The sequence below is a fragment of the Poromitra crassiceps genome (assembly GCF_964638095.1).
Source record: "Poromitra crassiceps genome assembly, contig: HAP1_SCAFFOLD_587, whole genome shotgun sequence".
In the NCBI taxonomy this organism is placed as follows: domain Eukaryota; kingdom Metazoa; phylum Chordata; class Actinopteri; order Beryciformes; family Melamphaidae; genus Poromitra; species Poromitra crassiceps.
The window spans coordinates 32,719-53,161 of record NW_028151821.1 but is presented as its reverse complement, the minus strand read 5'-3'; the positions used below and the strand labels follow the sequence as shown (position 1 = coordinate 53,161).

Genomic DNA, 20,443 nt, shown 5'->3' with positions numbered 1-20,443 from the left:
ATGACGTGTAACGCTTGTATACGAGACATCTAGAAACGTGATAATATGCAACTTATTTTTGGGTTAGAAACGTGATATTTTACCTCTCCGTGGATTGCAGAAACGTTCAATGTCGACATTTTATTCTGGTGACTAGGCTGCACCATGGAGCACCCATCACAGAGTGAATGCTTAAAAAGGCCTTCAAGCTAAAGGTAGGTTAGCATCAAGGATCACTTCTCAACAATAAGGAGCAAAAGTAAAATAAATAAATAAATAAAGTTGCTGGACTGTTACTGCTGCAGCAAATCTGTTTCAAGATAGTATAGAGAAAAGTATTTCAAACCAGGCAAAAATGTAGTCTGTTCAATAATTTTTTAGATTATTATCTTAGATTATTATTTAGTAATCATTTTATTACAGTATTATTATTCTTATAATCTTAATCATCATCATTATCATCTACTGTACAGTAGCCTACATACCTGCCAACACTCCAGAGTCTATTTTTAACCCTTTCTCCCGCTGTGCTCCCGATTGGTCATTTCTCCCGTTAATCTCCCGATTTCATAATGATAATAGCGGGCTCAGCCAGAGTGGCGTGTAGGGGATCATATGAAAATAGATGATCTAAGGCAGTGATACTCAACTTGCGGCAGATGGAATTGAAAAAAAAAAAAAAAAAAAAACGTTTTTACAGTGCACCTGAACGCAACATGCAAGATACCCGCTGAATAAGTGTCCACATGTTCATGTCATTCTGGCCAATACTCCACTTCTGTTATAGCATTTCAGTCTGGAATATGGAATATCTTTCAATAATCTATGATTTAGCTGCTAAATTGTCAAATACCGCCATCTGCTTGCTACCCAGGCACTTACTGTATATATGTACTTAACCTAACTAACTTAACCTAACTAACTATCCGGTGTGCACAACATTGTCAGACTAAACTCTGGCTGACACCCCAAAAACCTACAATCCGCTACAGAAAAATGTATATTGTTTGTTTATTAACTGGCCCCTGGCCTTCTATCATTTCACGAAAGTGGCCCCGGGCAAAGCAAGTTGAGTATCCCTGATCTAAGGCATCTATCGGTACCGGCCATGTCATGCTTGTTGGGTAGGGGGCTAAATAACACGCTTCAAAGTTAGGCAAAATTTTGGCAAGCGAAAAACTATTTGTCCCCATGGGTCCCTTGACGTCTCACCTCAAGATTAGATATCTGAATGAAAATGGGTTCTATGGGTACCCACGAGTGTCCCCTTTACAGATCAAGTATTTTTTTGACCAGGCAGCATTTAATTGACAGAACAACAGATCACAACACTGACCGTTTTTCGACAGCCCTGCATTTGCCGATACCCAAGAAAGTCTCACTCTTTTTCACAGCCTAAGTTGGCAGGTATATGACTGTGAATCATCAGAATCATCATCCTCATCACACACCAGTATCCCTACATCATCACCACCAGTAACATCACGAGATCATAGTCATGCACCAGCACCTCACCACCAGCTTAGTCCTCTTTGTGGTCGTATTCCTACCTGAAGGACTTGGCCTTGAGATTCCTCAGCAGGTCCAGTTGATTGAGCGGTGGAATCAGTCTGGCAAAAGAAAAAAAACACACCGCTTTCTCAATCCATCAAGTCCATCTCACCACCTCGACCGCTCAAAGGTTACAGATTGCCTGTGGGGCCTTTTAAAGCTAATTACATTTAGTTTAGTGGTTGTTGTGTCTCCAAGCCATCGTCCACCTTTCTCCTCAAATTAACCACTGGAACCAGGGCCGGCCCTAGGCATAAGCAAACCTAAGCAACTGCTTAGGGCCCCCACCTGCTTAGGGCCCCCAAGAACACTTGATTTTTCCTCAATATATGATATTATGGGAATAACAATCATACAAAAACACAATATTGTGTTGTACAGACTGGCTAGTTAATACTAGTGTTTTAATCAATTCCCACTGCCTCTGTCAGAGCTGCTGTCACAACAATGAAAAGAGAACATGAAAAAACTGATAGATAAAGGTATGTTTCCATTACAGATGGTTGTCTGGGCGATATGCAGAATAACTAATATGTGTTAGATTTACAGGTACGAATGATCAAGCATTGACAATAGTCAATTAATGGCAGCACTGACGTGGTGGGGACCCCCATATCAAATTCTGCTGAGGGCCCCATAGGTTGAGGCGATGTCTCGTCATAGACGCTGGGTTAGCTGGCTCAGCCTGGCTGGGGGGGGGGCGTGGTCAGGGTGGGGTAAATCCCCCGTTCTATCCATTCAGCAAAGTTAGAATTTAGCTGCTACTGTAGCCCAGCCCAGGCAGACACGATCGGGGATTTAACCTCCGCAGTAAACGCACATCCGAGCAGACGTCTTGTGTTCTGCTCTAGAATCCCCAAACCTGTAGTTTAGAGCCGCAGCACTGTCCTTTGGTGAGTCAGGCCATTGAGATATATGGGCGGTTCTACCTCACTCGCGCGCCAGCCGTGTAACATTTTGTGGCCGTTCGTTCCCACACATGCCGACTGTCTCTATAAAGGCCTAATTGGGCCGGCACTGACTGGAACCAAACCCAATGTGAAACCACTTCCAAATAGAACAGGCAAGCGGCGCTCACATAACAGGCAGAAATGGGCTTTGTGAAAGTCAAGCAGCTTATTTGCTGAGCCACATGCTTTGAGGGCAAACGAAGTGGTTAATCTTTCAGAGTAGCTACTGGCACCATTTGTCTTCTGAATGCCGCTTTCCAAAAGGGCTCCGCGGTGTCGCTGCCAAGGCACCTCCAGCACCCTCTCTCAAAATTACCCCTATTAGAGGTAAAAGTGTAAAGTCATGGTGCTCTGGGTTTTGTTGGATGGACTTTGGAATAGAATAAGATGAGGCTATTCTGTAGTTCTGGCTGAATCAGGGTCATTTTTCCAACTGGCAACCCCAACGTAAGCAAGGTGGCAGAATACGATATGGGAAAAGAGTGGTATTTACTGGACGTACGTGGTGAAGAATGCAATGTATTATTTATGCATGATGTATATTTGGTCAGTTACCTGTACATTGGAACAGCTACCGTCTGCTCATAGAACTCCCAAGTGCACACTAGATCTGTACGGGAGAGGTTGGTCGCATAAAACCTCCAAGCGCCCTGGTTGGAGGTAGAAAGAGTCTGGTGAGTTATTTGTCAGAAGCACAAAGCAGAGATGATCTCCAGGGGCCAGTTGCACCAAGTGGTCTTAACTATGCCTGGTCTTAGGTCTTAGTTAAGACCAGTCTTTAGAGTGGATTTATGCCTGTTGCACCAACAGGGTTTACCTCTGGTCTTAACTACGCCGGTCGTAGCAATGCGCGTCCATGTGAATTGCCGGGGAATGCCCCCTGATTGGATGATGTTGCAAAAATGTGCCTCGCGACCTGCTTGGAGCGTCACTACGCTCTATCAGCCACTACTGTATGTGTGTCACTACACCCTCCCTCCTCCCACCCTCCCTCGCTCCGGGGGAAAAATGGCGGCGATTAGTGCCAAGCAGTCTGAATGAAATTGAATGTAACGTTCCCAATTCTATGTATTAAATTCTAAAAACTAACGTCAACATTTGGGAAGGCTAAGCCACACAACTAGTTCGTTATAATCTAACATCATGCTTCGATGGCGACGTTACGACGATGACGGTGACGATGACGGTAAGGACTCAAAAAGGTCTCCGCTGATAGACACGGAGATCTCTGTTACAGGCAGGCACTACGCCTCCTCCTGACCAGGCGTAGGAGTTACGCCTGGGCGTAGTGAAAAGAAGGCTTAAGCCCTCTTGGTGCAACCGGCGTAGCTGTTAGGTCGTAAAGTTACAACCGGCGTAGCTTAAGACCAGTCGTAAGACCACTTGGTGCAACCGGCCCCAGGAGATTGCTCTGTAACAGTGTTGCTGGTGTACCTACCTGGATGAGGCCTGCCGCGGGTTGGCGTCTCTTCTCAAAGTGTTTCTGCCTGTGCTGCTCCTGGACCTTCAGCGCAAATCCAGAACCCAGGATGCCCTGTGTGAGGGTGAGGGCGACACAGAGCTCCGGTTAAAGGGACATTATTAAGTGATCTGCGACATTTATCGGCCTCTATTGGCGACCAGTAGGAATTGCAACATCAAGTCAAGTCAAGTCAAGTCAAGTTTATTTGTATAGCACATTTCATACACAGAGGCAATTCAAAGTGCTTCACATAAAATGGATGACAGGAAAATAAAAGAATAAAAGAAGAGAATAAAATGGACATTTAAAAGCAGCACAACAAAACTTAAAAAAAAAGAGTATAAAAAGTGCATTAGGCAACAGGCGCAGCAGTTGCAAAAAGAGCTAAAAACTTATAGAGGACTCATTTGGTTTGCATAATAGAATAAATCAATTTATCTATATTGAGTCCCCCGACATCATGACTATAAACATAAAACTCAGGTCTGGGTACGGTGTCCTCTTTTCCTCTATACTGCAGTTTGGACGCCAAGCATACCCCCGCTTGTACCTAGCGTCATCTGTTGCCCGTCGACAAACAGGCCGGTTTTTTGGAGAGCTTTCCCCCGTGATGGGCGTGGCCTATTTCGTGCAGTGTCTCTATGGGGCAGAAGAAAAAAAACAGACTTACTGCCCCTTTAAATGGGATGGCAGTTGTCGTAAGGTTAGTAAATCCTACGGCTCTCCAGTATGAGAACGTGTCATCTGAATGTCTGTGTGTCCTCTTCATACTCTAATGAAGACACTTTAATGAAGATAGTTTAGCTTTAAAGAGAAATTCTAAACTGAAAATATGACAAAAATAAATGTCATTTAATTTCAGATGGGACTTTCTGTCAAGCCTATAAGCCAGTGGTTCTCAAAAAAAAAATTAATTAAAAAATAAAATGCTACATGTTACTTATTCCTTCTCAAACTACTTCCTACATGGTGCTAGTCTATCAAAATATCTTGGCTGTCATTGATTGTGTTGCATAGTGGTTTTCTGTACTGTTGACAAATTGTGATATTGTAAGTCGCTTTGGACAAAACAAAAGCGTCTGCTAAATGACGTAATGTAAATGTAATGTAATAAAAAAAAAAAAAAAAAAATGTTCAACGAAAATAGTTTATGCTTTAAATCTAAAATGGTTCATAGATTACATTCTAATAACAAACCTATCAAATTAAAAGTCAAGCACGTTACCGTGGAAACAATTAAGCTTAGCCCAAAATCACAAATCAGAAAGAGGGGGTCCCCGGTATATTTTCTATCTTGTAAGGGGTCCTTGGCTGAAAAACATTTGAGAACCTCTGCTATAAGCAATTAGAAATGTGAGGCGTGGGGGGAATAATGATTGCTTCCGAGCCCATTAGCAGACTGCAGCAGTCTCCAGTCCTCCTGTCCTCAGGTCACCTCTATGTGCGGCTGACAGAAGAAGCCTCTTGGACAGTGTCCCAAACTCTCCTGCACCAGACCTTCAGCCGCCCAAACCACTCACACCCTCAATGTAAAACTTCAGGACCTCAGGACAGACAGCGGTGTTTTTGTCTCTTTCACACTATAGGTCTCTTTCAGCTTCCAGCTACAATCTAAGTAGTGTGAAGGACAAACGTAATGTAACAGAATGACTCACTAAGAGCCTTTCTGAGTGCTTTACCAAGGCTGTCACGTTATTAGGTGGCTGAGGGTATGCGTATATAACGGCACACATAATATTCCGTCTCTATTTCCAATGGCAATAATGTTCCTTTCTGTTGGAAAAGACCATTTTCTACTTTTTTCTCGTAAGCTGGAAACTTTGTCAGCATTGACTTGGAGCCTTGCCGACGGCAGCTGGTCCTATAAACTCAAACGTCAGCTTGATGAGGGGTCTCAGGAGAGTCCCCAGCAAAATGAGTCAATTGTGTGATTTCACTAGGATTTCAATGATTAGAAGTTAGCCCAAGGAGAGAATGCAGTGCGTATACTTGGTAATAGCTTTCACTCTCTCCTGTTATCTCTCTATAGACTTGCATTGTTCACGTCAGCTGCGTCGAGTCATATTTTCGGGGGGAGCTGCACGCCAGCCGCGGTGCAGCCCTACAGGCTACAGCGCGTACTGCCAGGGCTTTGACGGCCGAACCATGAATTCCACTTTAATCTTTCTTGAAAAAGCACCAATCTATGTCCTGGACGCTGCACTAGCGCCTCCTCTGGTTGGTCGGGGCGCCTGGTCAGGGCGGAAGGGAACTGGTGGGTATAGCGTGATCCTCCCGCACGTGCTACGTCCTTCCCGTTGAAGCTCCCCCCGTCAGGTGAAAAGAAGCAGCTGGCAACTGCATATGTGTCGGAGGGAGCATGGTGCTAGTCTACGGCTCTCCCCAGATCGGCAGAGGGTGAAGCAGCAGGGGGGGGGGGATTTTTCCAAGTACAATTGGGGAGAAAATGGGGAAGAAAAAAGCACCACTCTATAAGAGATAATCATTCTAGGGACCCAGAAGCATTTATACTATTCACCTTATTCCTGGACTTACGTTTCGCATGATTCTCAGCGGTTGCCGGTTGTCAACTTCCTGTTTACATTTTTTCCACTAGCAAGGAGGTGCGCGCCGCTGTCAAAGAGTGTGAATGTTTGGCTGTTTGGCTTATTTGATCCGAAATGGCTAAAAATAGTAACGTTGTGTGGTTGCATAGCGGCGATATTTTACAAAAACGAGGTGAATGTCAATTCACTCGTACTGTATGGGCTTATTTTAGCCGAAATTGCTCAAAATAGTATGTGGTTGCATAGCGGCCGCTTTTGTTTTGAAGGCTAAACGTCCAAACCGGAACTCTTATTATTTGGTCATTGAACGGAGCTTTAGCGGTCTCTCTCTCTTTCAAGATTCAAGATATTGTCACTCCGTTGTACAATTATACACGTGTGAAATGATTGTGCTGGGGGGCTCCATTACAAGACATAGGTAGGTACAAACAAAGTCACAACAATGATTATGATTATTTTCAGTCTCTTTCTCTATGAACGGTCCTGGGCAGAAACAGGCAACCGGCAGCTGGAAACAGGGAGGGAGGGTGTCATGGAAGCGCCCACGGTCTCACCCGGAAACTCGTGAATAGCTTTAACTCTGGCTCTCCTGTCTCATTGGCTACTTACAGTATATTGACCAATTTAAAGTAATCATCTGTGATCTCCCCCCCCTCCTTATATAAATATATGGGTTCCCAAACACCTTCTTAAACATCACATTCAAGGAGCTTCCAGGCCCAAAGGAGCCAACACGGCCTAGTTTGAGACACGGATCAAGGTTCATTACTGTTACAACACTGAGCATTTTTAGAATGAGAAGTGGCAGCTTACAGACAAGAAGCTCACAGACAATTAAAAAGAGAGAGGCTTGAATGTGTGAACACTTCTCATTAATGTGCTGTGTCACACGTTAATCAAAGAACTTCAATTTCTATTCTTGGCTGCACAAATAAATGCAAGCACTTTCATTGACCCATATGTCTATGTATATTTTCACACCCCCTCCTCCTCAAATTCACAAACTTGCAAGGATTTCAAGGACCTGTGGGAACCATATACACCTGGCATTAACATGCGTTTTCTGCCATCAGATTGAAATCAGATTGTGATTGACCACATTAGTCTGATTTCATTTACACCTGGCGTTAACATGCGTTTGGGGTGATCAGATTGCAATCTGATGACCCAAAATGGGTGTCCTCTCAATCCGCATACAGTTGCTGTATCCAGATTGAGAGAGACACATTGCATTTACACTTGTGTTCAATGTGTACACAATGCGTCCCTGATCACCTCCGGAGGTGGTTTGACCGATCAGATTGCAATCCGTCTTCAATGTGTCTTGGGGGCGTTTACACCTGTACTTTCAAGTGGTCAAGCACAATCTGATTGCAATCTGATGGCAGAAAACACATGTTAATGCCAGGTGTATATGGCTCGTGATTCAACCTGTAGCCAGTTCAGAACACTTTCTACATTTGTTGTTCTGAGCACCAGGTGTGTGGAAGGTCTCTCCTGGGACAAACAAAGGGAACCCCGAGCAGGTGACAGGTGCACAGGCAGGAGAAAACGTCTTTTCAGGAAACCCCAGAAAAGAAGAAAAAACCTGCAGGTGCTGACTGTGCGGGAGTTTCTTACTCCTTGTCCTTGAAAAAAATATCCAGTGCACAGTCTGTTATAACACACTGTAGTAAAACACTGTTTTAAGTATGGATTTATGTTTCCAGGTAGTTTGGAATATATATGGAGAAGAACTAGGTAGTTAGCATGAGCAGCATGACTGAACAGACAAAGATGGAGACAAAATGTAGGAAAAAAAATCAAATTCACAATAGCTGCAACCACACATACACACATGTATCCATGGGTTCATGAATTCTCTCTCTCTCTCTCTCTCTCTCTCTCTCTCTCTCTCACACACACACACACACACACACACACACACACACACACACACACACACACACACACACACACACACACACACACACACACACACACACACACACACACACACACACACACACACACAGATGTGCCTTCGTAGTGTAGATGTCATTGAGATGGACAGTTTGTAGCATACTTTAATGATGGCAGCTCCTGTGCTTATTTAAATACAAATGGATCAGCTCCATGAAAATAAATGTGTATTTAACAAGAGGATATTAAAAACATGATGTTTCCCACAAGAAGGGCTTCATCAGAACAGTTCTGTGGCCCTGTTGATGGAGCCCAAAATGTGTTGTGAGGGGTTTTTAAGGCCTGCTTCAGAGGTAAGCTAACAGAGCTGCCAGTGGCAGCTCACACACACACCACCGTGAATTTCTGAAATGCAGTGTGGCAGGGACAGGACCCACCCTCTGCCTCTGATTGGCTTAATCTGATATTTTACTCCAACCTTAACTGATCATCACTCCCCATACCTCAACCCAACCAATCATCACTCCTCATGCCTAAACCCAACCAATCATCACTCCTCATGCCTAAACCCAACCAATCATCACTCCTCAGGCCTAAACCCAACCCACTCATGCCAATCAGAGGCAGAGTCTGGCGGGTCCTCGTATAGGACGAAGGCTGTGTGTGACATTTTTGTGGACCGACCGACCGACAGAGTGACTTATAGAGCTGCTGGTCGCAGCTAAAAACACCTCAAGCACTTAACATGTAGAAACAAAGGTGGAGACAAAGTAACAAAAATGTCAATTTGCAGATTATCACTTTCTACTGCGAAAGAGCATCTGCCAAATGCCTAAAATGTGAATGTAACTCAGTGAATCTCCTAACCATGAATCTATAAAAAACTATTTTTAGACAGAAATGCACTTCTAACGTAAGTTCAGTCGGGAAGACTATAATCTGCACTTTACACTTCCTCAGTTCACTTCTTATTTCTCCACCCCTTCAAATCTGCTCACATGCTCAAAATAGCCTGTCAACTTCCGGGCTTCAATTGAATAATCAGCTGTTTGCTGCCTTGTCTCTATTATCCAATAGCATAGCGTCACATCACCTCTCACCCCACACACCTCCATTGTAAGCCTATCACATTGCTTTTCACCCCTCATCGTAAGCCAATCACATGGCTGTTGTCCTATTAAATATGCTTGTTTCTATCCATTCAGCCTCCCAACCTTGCTGCTGAGCCTCACACCCTCCACCTCTCCTTCTCCACCCAGTCTTCACAGACCCATCAGATTCTTCAGTCTGAAGAGTCTCATCAGCTTCAGAAGGAGAGGCATCACCATCACCACCACCAGTATCTAGACTACAGGGGGATCTATCTGGCTGCTGCTCCGGACTGATGCAGCTCTATCTCAATATCTCCCTGTGGTGTCTAAGCGCCAAAGACTATTAACAATACCTCATTCTCATCATATTTTCTGTAATGCATCATTCATTCACTATTGTAATAAATATTAGTTTATTCATTCTCTGGTATCTAGTCTCTCCTGATTGAAATAACGTTGGGTTCAAAATGTAGGCCTGATCAGCAGCAAACTTACAGCAGGGAGTGCGAAGAAGGCCACTCCGATCATGCTGAACGTGGCAGCCAGCAAGCGTCCGTTCCAGGTCTTGGGAACCTTGTCACCGTAGCCAATGGTGGTTAGCGTGATCTGTTGAAAGGAGGAATCAAAATCACTACTTGAGTGTAGTGCAGTGTAGTATTGGTTGTAAAAGAGAACGAGGGGTAGGTAACTAGTTATCGATATTTTGTGGTGGAAGTAATGAATGGAAGAAATAATGAAAAATTGGTGCAATGACATTACAGTATAATAGTGTAACCCTTTTTCAGTGCAAGAAAGTTGATATTGTAGACCTAATCTCAAGAATCCGACAAGTCACTTAGAATTGTTTGCCCTTTGCAATTAAAATTTCAAAAAAGACAAGGAGCGCACTCCAAGTTGAATATTTATTGCCACACAACGGACGCTTCGGGCAAGTCGCCCTTCCTCAGCGTGTTTAATGGCAACTTCACACAGGTGATACACAGGTGGGTCTAATTATACTGGTGATCTCAACAACTGGCAATATATTTGTTGTGTCCTCAGTAGTGTGTTCTATCACTCCATCTCGCTAGAGGGCACTGTTTACCTGACTGTGTGTAGTACTGCATAATATGTTGTAAAAGCAGAGAAGAAGAAATAAGTAAAGTGAAGCTATCGTTGATACCACTCTCTCGGTCTCGTTCTTTGATATTGATTAATAGTTACTGCGTGAGCATACAACAAATTGGCGACGAGGATGGCGAATATTACAATATTCAACTTGGAGTGTTGTCCTTGTCTTTTTTTATTATTATTATTTACTACTTAAAGACCTCCTAAAGTCACGTTTCAAGATATATATAAAATACTCTACTTTGAATAATAATTTGTGTCTAATGGTTTTTCCCATAAAAAAAGCTTAATTATCTATTTAAAATCCTTAAAATGACTTCCCCTACTTCTGCCTCATTAGGGAAAAAAAATCCAAAGCAACCAATCAGGGTGATCTAAAACCTAACTAGCCAATCACAGCATACAACACACAGGCTTTCAACACATTCTCACTCCTGACAAAGTGACGACAAGAAGGGTTCCTGACCGATCTGCAGTACATGACGAGTTGGGGGTGAGAATGTGTTGGGGCTTTAACTGCTGAATACTGGACAGTGATTGGCTCCAGGATTCGTGATGTCACCAATCATGCTTGTTGAAAACCGCCGTTTCAGTGAGCTCAGAGAAGTTTCCACTTTCAGAAGATGAATGTGAAAACAGCTTCTAGTGTCAAACTCTGCACAGACTTCATTCTGCACAGTGAAGCTCAAACATCCAACTGAAGGAACAAGAAGAATAACTGATTTATGACTTTAGGGGATATTTAAGGATCCAGCAGCCAGTTGCTACAATATTCAGGAGTGGAGCGTTTTTAATTATTGATCCTTTACAATTAAAACAGTCAGTCTCACCACTCACCAGCCCCCACCAAAGAGCATCGGCGTAGGTCTCAAATTCACTATTGGAGTCCTTCTCCACAGAGTAGACCAGGAAAGAAGCCAGGATGAGGCAGAGGAAGCCGATGTACCATGCAGTGATGAGCTCCTACAGGGAAACACACTGCAATAAGGGTTGGAGAACTCAAAGCATCATCCAGAAAGCTTCCACAAGGGGGATGTAACCCTGGTGGGCTAGTAAAAAAAAATGGCTTTAACAAGCCTGGAACAATATTGGATATGATTATGTGAACTGGAGGCCCTGAAAATCTCATTTCCTGTCTGAAAATCTGATTTCCTTTCACCCCCTCTCACCTTCTCACACCCCACACACACAAACAAACTGTAGTATAGCAGTTGCTATTTTCCCCACAATATTTGTCTCCAGGCTCTGATAGAAGCACAGTTGGCATCAGTGGACAGTGTTGGGCAAGTTACTTTCAAAATGTAATATACTACATATTACTAGTTACTTTCATTTGAAAGTAATAAGTTACATTACAATATTAGAGTAAGTTGTTACTTATTACACTACTTTTGCATTACTTTCACCAAAACAACAGCAGCAGCAGAATGACATCACTGCCCTGGCGGGCGGTTCTAGGCCGTTTTTGGGTGGGCTTTAGCCCACCCAAAAATAGTCTCAGCCCACCCAAAAAAATAGAGGCAAAAAACTTTTTTTTTTTTTTTTTTTTTTTTTTTTATCCCTCTCCAAATCCATGGTGGTCATTAGTAGCAGTTTCTGACTACACTCAATGCGCTGTGTGCATGTTTCCCCCCCCCCCTCTATGTTCTTAGGGTGGGCTAAGACAAAAATTTAGGGGGGTTCAGGCCACCCGAAAAGTTTCTAGAACCGCGGCTGCGCAGGCGCTCCCTCCTCCATCTATCTGCCTAATCCCACATCACTTCACACAGGTCACACACACAGTACAGCAGCGAAGTGGTCCTCCACAGTCCACACAATCGTTCTCCCCACTCATGATCAATTAAACTGAGGTGAGCATTGAGCAGTCAGAGTCGTTAGTAGTTACTTAATTAGCGCATATTGATATGCAAATTAGCACGTAACGTTGTCGTAGGCTAAACAAAAGAACTTGTTGCTGTGCCTGCCAGACAAACAGGTGGACTGGAGGAAGGTAGGTAGGCTACCATGGCACCAGCCAGCCATGTCATGCTAGCTCGCAGTAAGCGGGTGTAAATGGATGTGATGATTTTTGAGAAACATATGGGCATAAGTGACAAACATTTTCAAACGGGTCCCTTGTTATCTGAATGAAATTAAGCCCTTCAGAATCGCAAGTGGCTGCTTTACACAGCCTGTCTGATGTGATGATGATGATAGCTTAACACGTTCAGTGCCAGCGACGCCATATGGCGTCATTAGAAATTTACCGTACAGTGCCAGCGACGCCAAATGGCGTCATAACTCCAAATTGTTTTTTTGACGGGGGGGTGTCGATCTAAGCTTCTTACGTCGCCTCTAACAATATTGTAGCTATTGGAGGTCGATAACCTATTTTACAAACCCATTAGGTGGCGACAGCACTCTCCTGATCAGAGAAAAAGGAGCCAAACACACAGAAATAGTCACTGTGGAAAATGAGGAAATCGCATCGCATCCGTCCGTATGCATCGACGTGCCTCCATAAACGAGCACAACGCCAGCTGTGCCCCCAGCAGCAGCATCCGCTGTCACAACTGAGCACTTCCATGTACGCTGCAACAGCACATTCACATAATCAGCATTATTATTCCGAACTGGAAGCATGCCAGCCCGTGACAAACACACGCGGAACCAAAAAGCTGAATGTCGCGCACCATTCACTGTGTGTGCGCAGCAAACTCAGCAGAGACTGAGAGCCACCAGACACATAAGACACACCCAGGAGGCGTGTGCAGTTGAGGGGGGGGGGGGGGGGGGGGGGAGCACGGAGAGCAGCAGAGCAGCATACACTTCACCCAGACAGACCCAGACATCAGAAAATTAGCTTCAGAGTCAGAGATGTGCTTGAAATGTTTAATTTCACAAAAGGCTCATTATCTCAGCTCGTAGAAAAAAAGGTAGGCTATATTTTTCGTTCAATCAAGCTATCTTCTCCGGCTCATAACTAAAGAACGGAAAATGGGATCAATAAACTTTTTTTTGCAGGTGATAGAAGAGAGTCTCATCGTTATTTGTGCGTGTTCAGTGTTTACATAGTAATTATTAAAAAAATTATATGACTGTTTTAAAATGCATTGCGGCCTATGTGGCACAGCAAGCAACCTTTTGCCCAAGGGCCGTGGCACTGAAAGTGTTAACATGCGTGCATGGCATCACTTATGTTTTGCTGTGATGTTAGTTCAGTATCTCAATAAAAGTTCTTACAGGCTTGTTATTTCCCTCTAAGGCAGGGATGTCAGAGATACGGCCCGCGGGCCGGATCCGGCCCACGGGCAGGTTTCATCCGGCCCGCGAGATGTTTTGGAATATTAAAAAAAATATATATATATATTATTATTATTATTAAATTCGCACCCCATTATCATGAACTACGTGTGGCTAATAAGCAAGCTAAGAGTTCATTCATAAGTTAATTAACCTGCACTACAAGGAAGTATGTCAGTAGGTCATCAGGTGTAAACAAAGCCGCCATGATGCCACGCTGGAATTGAATCGCGCATTCAGCTACCTACCAAAAAACAAAAGAATCAACAAGATCAGGCGCGGACTGCATAATCGGGCACATCGGGCAAATGCCCAGTGGCCTGGCCTGGCCTGGCCTGGCCTGGCCTGCAAAAAAAAAAAAAAAAAAAAAATTGTGCCCGCAGTCAGGCCACTCACTGAACAGCAGGCCAGGCGCTGCCTACTGGTTTATTAGTGGTTTTATTACTTTATTCAGGATTAAAGTGGGTGCATCTCATTGTAAAATTGGACTTGGCCCAAATTGGGCTTCAAACGGCCCAAATCGGGCTTCAAACGGCCCAAATCTGGCTTTAAACGACCCAAATTGGGCTTCAAACGGCCCACATCTGGCTTTAAACGGCACAAATTTTTCTGACGCCGGCATGCGCGTCGGTCCGTATCGGCCTGGCCTGCTTGGTATCTAATGCCCGGCCTGAATTATGATCCCAGTCCGCCCCTGAACAAGATGCTGTCGAAAAAGAGAAAGGTTGACACGGAATGCAGGCAGTTTCAAGAGAAATGGAAAGAGCAGTATTTCTTTTGTGAAGTAAATGGGTAAATGAGTCGAATTGATTTTAGTAAAAAAAAAAATCCGGCCCCCATGAGGTCTCAGTTGAACAAATCCGGCCCTCTACCTAATATGAGTCTGACACCCCTGCTCTAAGGGAGTGCAAGGCAGATATTTAAACAGCCTTGTTTGTGTACAGTACCAGTGGCATGGGAGTAATAAAAAGGGATTAAGGACCAGGACCCCTGGTGGTCAGTAAGATGGGCTGGTTGAGCCAATGTTAAAATAATCTTTATTTATTATTTATTTTTGCTTTAAAACTATTTTTTAATTTTCTGCTTAAAGTTCATGAAAAAAGTGGCATTCTTGTTTTTTCACACAATAATTTCATAATACCATTTGTAATGCCACCGTTGTAGTGCTGTTGTTCAAAATTAAAGTACATTTTCTCAGATTTATTGGTGTCTTTCTAGTCACACAATTTAATAGTCAGTGTTTCCCATACACTGATCTATTTGTGGTGGTACACCCTACATAGATTTTGACCCCCACAAATATTGCCACATATTAATTTCAACTAGTTGACTGCAAACTCCTGCTTTAGTGCTTACAGTATATTATTATCTTGTCGGAATATTATTCCAGCCAATAAGTTAGGAAGTTCCCTTTTGATTTAATTTTACTTTTGTTTTGCCTACAAAGCAAAATGTTACTTTACTTGAAACTCCCCTGAAGTGATTTTGGTATTATTTATGCAAGCATAATTCTACCATATAGTAACCTGTATGCAGAATATATATAGTATATATAGGGAAACAATTATTTTTTCATTGCTGTAAAACCACAGAACGGTAAAGAAGATATTGACGTGTGTAGTTCTTCATAGATCTAGTCTCTTCATTTAGATCTCAAAGTGCACCAGTTTGATCCATTTTTACTTGAAACTGTACAAAATTTTCTTCCGGGGGGGCATGCCCCCGGACCCCCCTAGGGGTTCAGTGGTCCATGACCTTTGGGTGGGCTGAGCCCACCCAAAGCTCTGATGCTAAAACCGCCCCTGCCTGGCACCATCCCGAAAAATAATTTAAACAGTCTTGAAGTCAGTGTAAACAATCCAAAATTCTAAATGTTATTCTTTTTCTTTGTTATTGTCATCTATAGTGGTTATTTGCATAAAAACACAGAGTTTGATTAAGAAATGATTGCATCTTTTTTAAATATGTGCTTTGATTTAATAAAATGTAACTCAATTTGTAACTTGAGTTACTTGACAAAGTAACTGGTATAATATTACTGAAATCCTATAAGTAATAAGTTATATTACTGAGTTACTGCTAAAAGTAATATATTACATGTAATATGTTACTTTTGTAATGAGTTACTTACCCCCAACACTGTCAGTGGACAGTTTGAACCCTGCCTATTAGAAACCCTCATCTAAACAAAACCATTGCGTCACAAATCGTCTATAAACCACGGCTGGTTCCATCATGGTGGTACATCCGAAAATTGCTTGTATGGAAATAATTGTTAAATGTAAAATAAGTATAAAAAGAGAGATCTTGAAAAAATATTGTTGTGGCGGTGGTCTTATAAGGTAATTTGTTGCCAAATTTAGATAGGGTACAACTCAACCATGTGTTCAGTTCTTATCTGTTTATCTTATCTTATGTGAGGATGTCCTCTATAATGAGTGACGCTTTTCTTTTTTAAACCATGACCACACCAAGTAGTTTTAGTTGCCTAAAGCATAAACAAAGATTGTTGACTAACCATAACCAAAGTTGTTTGACTTGTTTAAACCTAACCATTCGCTAACATCTTCACATGGCAAACAGGAGAACATGTCAATTGTGCAAATGTTCTATAATAATCCATATTCGTGGTGGAGGAACATATTTATTCCTGTCCACAACATGCATCTCAGAGTTTGTGCTCTTCATTACAGTATGAGAAGATGACAATGAGGCGTGAGCTAGCTAACTAGCAGGCTAACTTAGCAAAGCTGCACAGCAGATGTGTTAACAACAAGACAATGATGGTCAGCTAGCTAACAAGCTGACAAAGTCAAACACAAAACCAGTCAAATGTATCTCTTGAATTCTGCAGAGATGGCCAAGTCATACATTTAGAGATGCTATCAGCTGTAAACACGAGTTGAGGACCTCCCTTCTCCCCATGTGAAAGCTCACCTTGCTGTGTGCGTAGACTACAGATCCCAGGAGCTTCCAGGTGCCTCCACGACGGTCCATACGCAGCATGCGGAGGATCTGGAGGAATCTCAGACTCCTGATGGCCGAGGTGGCAAACACGTTGCCCTGAGACCCGGCCGCCAGCACCGATACCGAGGCGATCAGCACCATCATGTCTGATGAGAGATAAGACATCACGTCACAAAGAAGCACACAGATAGCAGAAAGCTAGAAATGTCCATTACTATGTCTTCTTTGGTCAAAATCAGCTTGCTTGCTTTGAAGTTTCACAATGTTGTTGATGTTTCATAGCTAGAGGCAAAGTGGAACATCACTTCCTGCTTCAGCACTGTACCATAGATTTTCATCCGCCATTTATTTTCCCATAGACATTTCGTAAAATGCTTGTAAAATAGTTGTACTTCGTCGAACCAAACGGTTCAGCTAACGCTATAATCGGGAGAGACCATAGAACAATTCACTCGGACCAAAACTTTAAAAAACAACATCGAAAAAATATTTTCTTTAAACCCGCATTTTCTTTACGTTTTGGTCCCAGTGAAATGTTATGCGATCTCTCATGTTTCTAAATATATCTGTACCGTTTGGTTTGAACCAGTAAAATTATTTTTATACGCATTTTACAAAATGTGTATGGGAAAATAAATGGCGGATGAAAATCTCTGGTACAGTGCTGAAGCAGGAAGTAGGCGGTCACTTTGCCTCTCTATTAAAAGAGACTCACTTCAGTTTCACCCATATGAATCTGAAACCAAAGAATATGGAAAATCACACCAAAGCATAACAGAAATCCTTTTGACCAAGATTGAAATAATGTCTTCGCTCGGACATCCGGCTTTTGGAGAGGGAAGGAGAGCTGGCAATGAAGAGTAGGCTAATTATGAAAGATAGGACAGTGTGGTGGTAATGTGGCCGGGTTGTACTCACCTTCATAGAGTGCGTGAGGGAGAGAGAAGGCAAGGTGAGAGTCTGACACCGGCCTACAGGTACACGACGTGTACTACACGTTGCCCTGGTTTAACTCACCGATGACGCAGAAGGGCTTTCTGGCGAACTTCAACCTCCCGCGCCATCCTCTGTATCGGCAGCAGCAGCCAGCAGCCCATATCCTCACGATGTACTCCACTCCAAACACTACGATGGTCACGATTTCCTGGGGGAACAGGCCAAAATGGCAGCGTTACCCTCGACTGCAGCGGTGGGCATTGGCTACTCATTATATTGTAGTAAGACTCTGGGTGAGTATTTTCAAATTCCCCCAAAAAGATTTGTATTAACTTGTAAAAAGACTACGTCAAGCAGCTCAAATGGTTCAATGAGAGTTGAACTTAGATTCAATATAGGGCTACAGATTCTATGCAAATACATACCAGGATGTACAAGGCACCCTCTGAGCTATTTTGGAACTCTTTGATGGTGGCAAAGACTGACAGTATGAGACAGGAGAAGACCAAGAGGAATCTGAAAGAGATATGAGAGAGCACAAACACATTGATTTCTTCTATCTGAAAAGTGTGTCAACGCGTCAAACGAAGTCCCAGATTTAATAGCATGCACAGTACGTCGAACCAAACAGCTGGCTTGATGTCATACCTGGCAACTTTTACTAATTGATTGATTGGATTTATATAGCGGCTTTCTAGATACTCAAAGCGCTTCACATATCAGGGGAGGGAGGTGGAGGGAACTCAACTCATCCACCACCGATGTGTAGCACCCACCTGGGTGATGCACGGCAGCCAGTTTGCGCCAGAACGCTCAGCACACATCAGCTGTCAGGTGGAGAGCTGAGGACTGAATGTACCAATTAAGTAACGAGGGATGATTAGGTAGCTATGATTGAAGGAAGGCCTGTGTGGGAATTTAGCCAGGGCACCGGGGTTACACCCCTCAGGGCACCGGGGTTACACCCCTCAGGGCACCGGGGTTACACCCCTACTCTAGTGAAGAGTGCCGATGAGATCTTTAATGACCACAGAGAGTCAGGACCTCGGTTTAACGTCTCATCCGCAGGACGGTGCTCCCTCACAGGACAGAGTCCCTGTCTCTGCCCTGGGGCATTGGGGAGATTATTCATCACATCAGATTATTCATCAGACCATTCAGACCAGAGGGGGAAGAGCACCTCCTACTGGTCCTCCAACACCACTTCCAGCACCAGTCTCCCATCCAAGCAGTATCCTATAGGCCAGATCTGCTTAGCTTCCTGTGGAAAGCCAGTAATGTAATGCAGGAGCCACTGGTGCTCTTCATCTGTTGCCATCTGTTCATGAATGTCTAAATCCAACGTGGGTACAGTAGTGCTTTGGATATAATGGTGGTTTGAGCGTATAATGGATGCTAAGGACACCCCGGGGGGCTTGGTGGTGGCCTCATCAGAGGAATCCACGCCCGACTGCATAAAGTCGATGTCAACATCTGTTACAGTGAAGTAAACCAACAAGCGTAAAAACCTTCAACACCACGGCGCAGCGGTGTGGCCATTCAGCCTAATGGCACCACAACCCTTATGGCACTCATCCCCCTAGCCCCTCCCCCTCCCCACCCCTCCAATCCTGACTCTCTATCACCTTCCTAGCCTCGCGTCACCAGGCTCTTCACCTCTTCCCGAGGAGAAGAGCCTGGTATGTATTATTACTACAGGCAGGATGTCCCGCCCCGTGTTCCGGTCCTGTGTTGCGGTCCTGTGTTCCGGTCCTGTGTTCTGGTCCTGTGTTCTGGTCCTGTGTTCTGGTCCTGTGTTCTGGTCCGCAGTGTTTTCGTTCCCCCATAGAAATGCAGCAGTAGGCAGCCTAACCTCGCCACCTAAGTAACCACGAGTTAGAGAAAAAGCATGGCCATACCAAACAAAGTATTCAAAGAAGTAGTTTGGTTCCTACGTTCCGGCCATAGCCGGAAGTCACGGAGTGAGGTTTTACCATCCAGACTATACCACCTTCCTATCCCTAGCTATGTCCCCTGTTCCCTAGCCCCGCCCCTTTCACTAAATGTCCATGAGTGAGTGAGTGAGTGAGTGAGTGAGTGAGTGAGTGAGTGAGTGAGTGAGTGAGTGAGTGTCCTGATAACGCTGATGAAGGCAACTTGCTGAAACCCGTACGTTGTTTGTACTCTGATCAAGATTGTTTAAATCCTCAAAAAAGGACATTCTGAGTGCTGGTCTTTCTTGGACAGTTTCCTGACTTTGCCATCTTCTGACCCCAGCAGGTCTGCTGGCCAGCACCATGGGAAAAATAAATATGGACATGGCTGGAGTGTGTGCTGGAATATTTGTTGGTTTACTGTGATTTACCCTACATACACCAGCTGTGCACAGGGCCTTTAGTTGATTTTTAATCTGTTTGAGTGAGTTAGTGAGAGAGTAAATGAATGAATGAATGAATGAATGAGGGCAGAGAAGGACGGAAGAAAGCCAGGCAGATAGGAAGGCAGGCAAAAGGACTAATTTCACCACTGATGTTATTCCCTGGATGATTCTAATGAATCGAATTCGCTCAGATCCACCAGGAAAATCCTTTAAAGCTGTTCTATGGGAAATCATTGAAATCATTTAAAGCTGTTCTATGAGAAATCATTGAAATCATTTAAAGCTGTTCTATGAGAAAGCCCAAGGGA

At 43.7% G+C, this 20,443-nt stretch overlaps 1 protein-coding gene across 1 annotated transcript in view; it reads right to left on the bottom strand.

The window, feature by feature from the left end:
- Positions 1-3,031: 3,031 nt before the first annotated feature.
- LOC310771394 (potassium voltage-gated channel subfamily KQT member 2-like) overlaps positions 3,032-20,443 on the bottom strand; it is a gene marked incomplete at both ends in the record, with an annotated part of 31,944 nt that continues 14,532 nt past the window's right edge. Inside the window, 7 exons of the mRNA XM_083664016.1 lie at positions 3,032-3,130; positions 3,919-4,014; positions 9,977-10,087; positions 11,429-11,554; positions 16,811-16,986; positions 17,858-17,984; positions 18,202-18,292. Coding sequence (XP_083520142.1) covers positions 3,032-3,130; positions 3,919-4,014; positions 9,977-10,087; positions 11,429-11,554; positions 16,811-16,986; positions 17,858-17,984; positions 18,202-18,292 — 826 coding nt within the window. The remainder of the gene's footprint in view (positions 3,131-3,918; positions 4,015-9,976; positions 10,088-11,428; positions 11,555-16,810; positions 16,987-17,857; positions 17,985-18,201; positions 18,293-20,443) is intronic.